Source organism: Primulina tabacum, chromosome 8 (genome assembly GCF_025594145.1).
Source record: "Primulina tabacum isolate GXHZ01 chromosome 8, ASM2559414v2, whole genome shotgun sequence".
Lineage (NCBI taxonomy): Eukaryota > Viridiplantae > Streptophyta > Magnoliopsida > Lamiales > Gesneriaceae > Primulina > Primulina tabacum.
In genome coordinates, this window is record NC_134557.1 from 34,340,826 (window position 1) to 34,348,522 (window position 7,697).

Genomic DNA, 7,697 nt, shown 5'->3' on the forward strand with positions numbered 1-7,697 from the left:
GTTTAAGATTTCCCGACAAAAATAAATGAACATGTGACCGCAGTCACAATTTTTCTCGAAGATACCAAAAGTTAAAGATTCCCCGACAAAAGTAAGTGGACATGTGATTTTCGCACTACCAAAAGACTTGAACCCAAACATACATATAAATAAAGCGTGAATGGGAACAAAAAAACCGTACAAGACTAAAACGAAGTTTGGAAAAAAAATGTATTTTACATATTTTAAGGTTTCCAAAAGGCGTATTAAGGTGATAAAAAATCAGCTGAAAATTTCAAAGATCTCTATAACAAATTAAAAGAAGCAGTGAATGAAATCTCAGCAGATATAATCCAAACACATATCTACTGGTTATGCCAGGAGATAAAAATGGAAGAAGAAGTTGTTTCTAGATTAATGATCTAGAAAAAGACAACTCAAGAAAAGTGGATGTACCACTCAACTACCCACACAAGAGATAATGTCAACCACAGCTGGAAGACAATATAAAGAAAAGTTATTGCAAGATTTTGAAGTCCAGAATTCAAATCCGCAAACGGCTTCTATAAATACCAAGGCAGAAGGAAAATGAAGGCATCATTCAACCTTTTCATTTTCTTTCAAAATAATTTGTAATATTTTTTCTTTTTCCAGTTTATGAGTGTTGTATGTCCGGCTACTATTAGTAGCTAAACAAGTCTTTTATCCTATACTGGAGGTTACTATGTAATAATAGTTTGTATGTCTGAATAAAAAGATCAAGACTTATTGTCCCTCTCATGTATTATTTTCAAATTTAATTACTTTAATATATACCATGAGGTAGGAAACGAACATGATTGTGCTAGGTGCTGTTGAAGGAACCTATGTCAGGAACCATCTGTTGTGACTGTGTGGTTAGGCTCAGTCTGTAAAATACGGTGGATATAACCCGACGGTAATGTGGTCAAATAAGTAAATTGTTCAATTTATTTTACGGAATATGATGGGTCATTTATAAAAAAAAATCGATCATCTGAACATGATACATAGACTGAAAACCTTGTGTAGCTATATGTCTTTAGGCTATATACCTTTAAGAATATGTTCGATAGGTAAAATAATGACACGTACTATAATTATGAGGATTGATGATATTTTGGAAATTTTAAAAAATTAGAGAGTTAAAACAAAAATTTGAAAAGACGAGTAAAAAAAAATTGAGAATAAAGATGTTGCAAGTTTGTGTTATTTGTCAAACACAAACTGTGATTTCTTGATTTAATTTTTTACAAAATTAATTAATTTAATAAAAAATGGTAGATATTATTATTATTCTATAAAAATCCAAAGCAAAATCAAAACCCTCAACTCGAAAGAAGAAAGATAAATATCGCGCCCCTCCCCATAGCGAGGTGGAAGTTGAGAGTACCATACAAACCAAAACCTCTCCCTTATCCCCTCTCCCTATCTCCACAGCCTTCCATGGCGGCTTGCTCGTCTTCCACCATCGGAGTTTCCTCCATATACCAAACCAACTCCTCCCTCGACCACTCCAAGCTTCCCTTTTCAGCCCCATCGTTATGTCTCCGTTTCTCCACTGTTGAGAGCCCAGTCAGAGTCTTTTCTTCCGCCGTTCGCCTCAAGACGGTTGCGGGAGCTTCCAATTCCTTTGTTACTCCAGCTGTTTCCACTCCGAATTCTTCCGTTCTGAGTGAGGAAGCGTTCAAGGGGTTTGGTGAGTTCGGCAGGGGCGTTGTCAGCGAGAGCGAGTACGAAGAGGATGAAGGTGGTTTGGATTGGAATGAAGGTGGGGGAGTGGGTGAGCTTGATGTTTCGAAACTGGGTTTGCCTGCGCGGCTTGTGGAGACGCTCAAAAAGCGTGGGATTACTCAGCTTTTCCCAATTCAGGTATTGTTTTTATATTATCTAGCTCCTTTTTAGAGTTTCTTTAAAGTTTTACGATTTCTTTGTTGGGTTTTTTAATTTTTATTCTGTTATCTGGAAAGTTTATGTTTAGTTTTACGGCTGTGAGTAATGGTACTTCAGTTGGTTATACTAGTGGCTGGCGGACGTTCATAGTTTTTTTGGTTATAATATTAGCCATTGACCACTGAGTCTGAAATCATAATTGTAACTCGTATTATGACACCCCAAATGATAGAGCAAGGAAAATTTTTATGGTAATTTTATGTTTTTTTACATATTGACTGTCTATGGAATTAGATCTGCATAACTTTTCCCGTTATGGATAGAGGCGTTCAAGAATGTCATTCCTTTGTTTAGCATATTTTCTTTTCATTGTCATTACACTACCAATTTTGGTGATTTTTTCATAGGCTTACATGAGCGTTTGCATTTTCTCTTTTTTCACAAAGCTGTGTTCCTTTAGCTACAATTAATATTTATCTTGATGTTTTAAGCTTTTCGAGACATTGCCTAACCTAGCATGCTCTTAACTTTTATTTAGAGAGCTGTTTTAGTGCCAGCATTGGAAGGTCGAGATATAATTGGTCGTGCGAAGACTGGAACAGGGAAAACATTGGCATTTGGAATTCCGATAATCAAAGGACTCGATGATCTGGAACGAGAAAGCGGCATTTTGAGGTACTTAGTATAACATATTACCTGAAATTTTATAATTCACTTCCTTTTTATGACCACAATAATGTTTCTTTTACTGGTTGAAGACGTGGGAGGCTTCCGAAAGTATTGGCTCTTGCACCTACTAGGGAATTGGCCAAGCAAGTGGAGAAGGAATTTAAAGAGACTGCACCATATTTAAACACAGTTTGTATCTATGGAGGGGTTTCATATGTCACCCAAGAAGGTGCTCTTTCTCGTGGTGTTGATATTGTGGTTGGAACCCCTGGTAGAATCATTGATCTTATCAATAACAACAATCTGAAATTGGGTGAAGTTCAATATTTGGTCCTCGATGAAGCGGATCAAATGCTTGCTGTTGGATTTGAGGAAGATGTAGAGGTCATTCTAGAAAAACTTCCTGCAGAGAGGCAGAGCATGCTTTTCTCGGCAACCATGCCTGGCTGGGTAAAGAAATTAGCAAGAAAGTTTTTAAACAACCCTCTGACCATTGATCTGGTAATCTCTCATTCTTCATCAACTTCCTTTATATTCCTGGGTAAAGTAAATTCATTTGATTTTCTGTTTTGGTTTGCGTCTGAGAAGGCATTATCCTTGTAATATTGGGACAAATCACATGATCATTTTTTCATGATAGGTCGGTGACCAAGAAGAAAAGTTGGCAGAAGGGATTAAGTTGTATGCTCTAGCAACTACAGCAACATCTAAGCGGTCAATTCTCGGTGACCTTGTGACGGTAAGAGTTAACAACCCATTGAACAAGGCTTGTTTATTTTCGATTAATTGTTGAGTTGTACTCTATAGTCTATTGAATGATGGATGCTTACATGGGGATATCTGCAGCTTCCTAACCATAGATTTAATTTTTCTTCCCAGGTTTATGCCAGGGGTGGAAAAGCTATTGTTTTTACACAGACCAAACGAGATGCTGATGAAGTCTCCTTGGCCTTAACTAATAGCATTCCGTCAGAGGCACTGCATGGCGACATTTCTCAACACCAGAGAGAAAGAACGCTAAATGGTTTTAGGCAAGGAAAATTTACAGTGCTGGTTGCTACTGACGTTGCTGCCCGTGGGCTTGATATACCCAATGTTGACCTTGTAAGTTTAAAAGAACTATGCTTTAGACACGCGTCAGAGTTCTTTCAAATGCGGTAGTGGGGTATATAATAAAAATGTTGTGACATTGATGCTGAAATTGGTGGACTTAATGTGGCGATGGTCATTATGTAATTATCTCCAATTAAGGGGAAAAATCAGCCTTGCCATATATACTGTTGAAATACAGTTTGAGGAATATTTATAGGTGCTTTTAAGTTAGTGTCTGAGCTTGGTTGGTGGTTGGTACTAATGGGTGTTTCTTGGTTTTGTTTCCGTTTTTACCTTGTCAGATTATCCATTATGAGCTTCCAAACGATCCAGAAACATTTGTGCACAGATCTGGTCGAACTGGGCGTGCAGGAAAAGAAGGTACAGCTGTTTTGATGTTTACTAGTAGCCAGAGAAGGACAGTCAAATCTCTTGAGCGCGATGTTGGGTGCAAGTTTGAGTTAATCAGTCCGCCTTCTATTCAAGAGGTTTTGGAGTCATCAGCTGAGCAAGTGGTATCTACCCTCGGAGTAGTGCATCCTGAATCGATTGAGTACTTCATTCCCACAGCACTAAAACTGATGGAACAGAAAGGAGTTGGTGCTCTTGCTGCTGCTTTAGCAACTTTAAGTGGATTTTCCCGGCCTCCATCATCCCGTTCTCTTATTACTCATGAGCAGGTAGAGACACTACAGGAAGTTTTCATATTTGTTGTCTGAATTTCCGAATAGTTGCTTCCCTGTGATAAAACCTTGGCAAATGTTTGTATAACCCACATGAAGTTTCTTAATTTTTTTAACTGCTTGACCGGTTTTTAAAATTGCTTGTACCCTTTAATTTATGCTCGTGTTTTCTTTTCCGCTTACTCTGACCATATACTGATCAATATGGGTTTGGTTAAGTTCGTTCCAGTTAGGAATTTTTTATGATGTTAATTATTATTTTAAGCTTCTTTACCTTGTTCTACTAGGATTGAACTAGAACTGTTTGTTTGCACTTCAGGGTTTGGTTACGTTACAGTTGACTCGCGAAACTGGTTATTCTCGAGGATACATGTCTGCCAGATCACTAACCGGGTTTCTTTCTGATGTTTATTCTTCCGCTGCTGACGAAATTGGAAAAATACACCTCGTTGCAGATGAAAGGGTGAGTATTAATGATATTAAAGTCTTCTTTTTGCTGTATTTTATGATTAAAGTTATATATTATTTCATTAATTATCTCAACATGCTGTCAGGTTCAAGGAGCAGTTTTTGATCTCCCAGAGGAGATTGCGAAAGAGTTACTAAATAAGGAGCTACCACCTGGAAACACTATCACGAAAATCACCAAGGTATGCTCTTATTTGGCCTACCATATATCATAGTTCTTGCTAATTACTATGATTATCATGTCATTGTTATATATGATGTGCGTGTTCAGCATCTGTTTTGCTGATATTGAATTCTCATCTCTGTTTTTGCCTTGTTCCATTGTAGTTGCCTCCTTTGCAAGATGATGGACCTCCAAGTGATTATTATGGCAAATTTTCAAACAGTGAGAGGCGTCCACAAAGAGGAACGAGGGACTCGAGAGGCGGCGTTAGATCTTCTCGTGATTGGTTGGATGATGATAATTTTGAGAATGGCTTCAGAAAAGGTGGTCGCAGCAGCGGTAGGACAGAAAATAGCTGGTCTAGGAACTCGAGAAGCAGCAGTGGGAGTGATTGGTTAATTAATGATAGACGATCAAGCCGCTCACCATCGTCACCATCGTTCGGAAACCGGGATAGGTATATTTCCTCAAATTGTAATTGTTTGTACATTGTTAGAAGCTGAAGAAGTCGAGGCAGAGTTGAAAAAACCGGAATCTTCAAATCAGAAACCTATATATATATATGTACACTTTCTTTTAACTTTTTACGACTCTTTGACACGGATTCATATGTATTTGACAGAGCGGGCTTCGGAGGTGCGTGTTTCAACTGTGGACGGTCTGGCCACAGAGCATCAGAATGCCCCAACAAAAGTGATTATTGATCCTGCTGGCGTCAAATACCTATAAGATTACTTCTGAGCAGGTGAACATTTCTTGCCATTCCCAAAACAAAGTCATTAGTTGGTTGGCTTCTTGCCACTCCCAAAACAAAGTCATTAGTTGGTTGGCTTCTTGGCAGAGAACATTGAAGGTGTTTTTGGAGGAAGAAAAAAAACCTTGAGCTGGATTTGGATGCTTCAATCTCATTGTATCGTTGTGGGAATTTATTCACTTTTCATTTGGCGAGATGCGCAGATCATTTAGTTGTAGCGTTTCTCTGTGTCCCTTATTTCCCATCTCTCAAAAGGGGAGCCAATTACATGCAGTTGATGATTTTCGGTAGCTGGAGATGATACGTTCAAGTTTAGGAAATTAATGTTGGGACCTTTTATATACTGTTCTACCACTCTGATGTTTTATTAATGTTGGGACCTTTTATATACTGTTCAACCACACTGATGTTTTATTGATTAAAGTTTGTTTGAAAAGATTTGCTAATAGTTGCCATCTCAGTTGGTAGTACAACTGCATTTCACATTTCAGACTTGCATCATTTTGAGCTCTTTTCAATGGTATTGAAGTTCCTTTTCGTGCGCACAGTTGAAATCTTGGTGATTCATTTGCTATATGGCTATAGGTTACAGCCTGATTATGGTGCAGATGAGTTGAATCAGCTTGTGAGTTATTTGAACCGAGTCGGTTTAAATATCACAAGATTTCTTATTGAAATTATGGAATTCGAATCAACTTACATTTTCAAGTTAGACTGAGTTCAAATCCAAGGTGTAATTTTTACTTCAAAATTAACATGCGAAAATAGTCGTTTTTCACAGAACCAAAATCTACTTACCATACAAGACACTCATAAACTTCCGATAGACAGGCCCCCTCTTATTCTTCAATGCCTCCCTAGTTTTATCTTCTGCTGGCGCCACACCCTTTTCCTTAAACATATCCAGCATTCCCACGCCTTCGTCCTCCAATCCAACCTTTGTCAGGCCTTCGAAAACCATCACGCAAGTCGCCGAATTCGGGCGCATTCCCCGGCCAACCATCTCCTCCACGTATTTCTTCGCCTCCTTCACCATCTTCCCGTCCCCACTTTCCGCCAATCCCTTGATCACCACCCTGTACGTATATGCATTAGGAAGCACTCCACTAGCCAGCATTCTTAGGTACACCTTGTGAGCTTCTTTTGGCTGGCCGGCGTTTACGTAGGCTTCCATCACCGCCGTGTGTGCCACTACGTCCGGCATCTGCCCTTTATCCTTGATCTGCGAGAAGAGCTCCAGGGCTTCGTGGGTTAGCCCATCTTGGGACAATCCGTCGAACATCTTGACTGCACTGTTCATTAGTCCGTCTTCGCGTATTTTGGCGAAAACTTCCTGGAGATTCTTCGGGTCCTCGGGTTCTTCAATGGCGGGTTTCTTGCTGAACGGGTTGTAGGGAGGTGGAAGCTTGGATCTGTCGACTTCTTTCGTCGCAGCCTTTTTGGCTGCGATCTCGGAATAATCAGAGTCGGAGTCGGAGGGCAGGGAGAAGTTCACCAATTTGGAGCTACGTTGCTTGGGCGTAGGTGTTTCGGAAGGATTGCAAAATCCTCTTGCCGGAAGAAGGCACGAGAAGGCAGCGGAGGAGAGGGAGAACATAGCCGGTGAAGTGCTGGTTATCGAACGAAGATATGAATGAGTGGTGAGGAAGAAGCATCGAGCAAGAGTTGTTCTCAGAGCCATCGCCATGTTATGTGGCTCGAGGGAAAAAAATGCAGACCGGAGTTTGATATTTTCAAATAACCTTCCATATAAGACATCAGCTTTGGTTTACGTTATAATATTTATCACCTTATATAAAATCCTGGAGTTTACGTGCTATTTATATATTATTAGGGATGTAATCGAGTCGAGCCAAGCCGAACTCTTGAATGTTTGAGCTTGGTTCGTTTATAATCGAGCCGAGCTCGAGCTTTATTTAACGAATATATGCATGGCTCACGAGCTTATTCAAGCCTTTATCGAGCCTAAGTTTGGTTT

General features: G+C 39.5%; 2 protein-coding genes across 3 annotated transcripts; one reads left to right on the forward strand and one right to left on the reverse strand.

Annotated features, from left to right (window-relative positions):
* Window positions 1-1,338: 1,338 nt before the first annotated feature.
* LOC142553937 (DEAD-box ATP-dependent RNA helicase 3, chloroplastic) lies at window positions 1,339-6,209 on the forward strand. 2 transcript variants are annotated; one of them, XM_075664503.1, is made up of 11 exons: window positions 1,339-1,869; window positions 2,429-2,565; window positions 2,649-3,060; window positions 3,200-3,298; window positions 3,439-3,663; window positions 3,954-4,331; window positions 4,654-4,797; window positions 4,889-4,984; window positions 5,130-5,422; window positions 5,588-5,710; window positions 5,788-6,209. In XM_075664503.1, exons 1-10 carry the CDS (start codon window positions 1,444-1,446, stop codon window positions 5,667-5,669), a joined length of 2,292 nt encoding a protein of 763 aa, XP_075520618.1. In that variant the 5' UTR covers window positions 1,339-1,443; the 3' UTR covers window positions 5,670-5,710; window positions 5,788-6,209. The 2 variants fall into 2 exon arrangements, with proteins under 2 accessions (XP_075520618.1, XP_075520616.1); XM_075664501.1 differs by having other exon boundaries at window positions 5,807-6,209.
* A 225-nt stretch (window positions 6,210-6,434) lies between these two features.
* LOC142553938 (uncharacterized) lies at window positions 6,435-7,491 on the reverse strand. Its single transcript, XM_075664504.1, has one exon. It carries the CDS (start codon window positions 7,404-7,406, stop codon window positions 6,510-6,512), a length of 897 nt encoding a protein of 298 aa, XP_075520619.1. The 5' UTR covers window positions 7,407-7,491; the 3' UTR covers window positions 6,435-6,509.
* Between the last annotated feature and the right edge of the window lie 206 nt (window positions 7,492-7,697).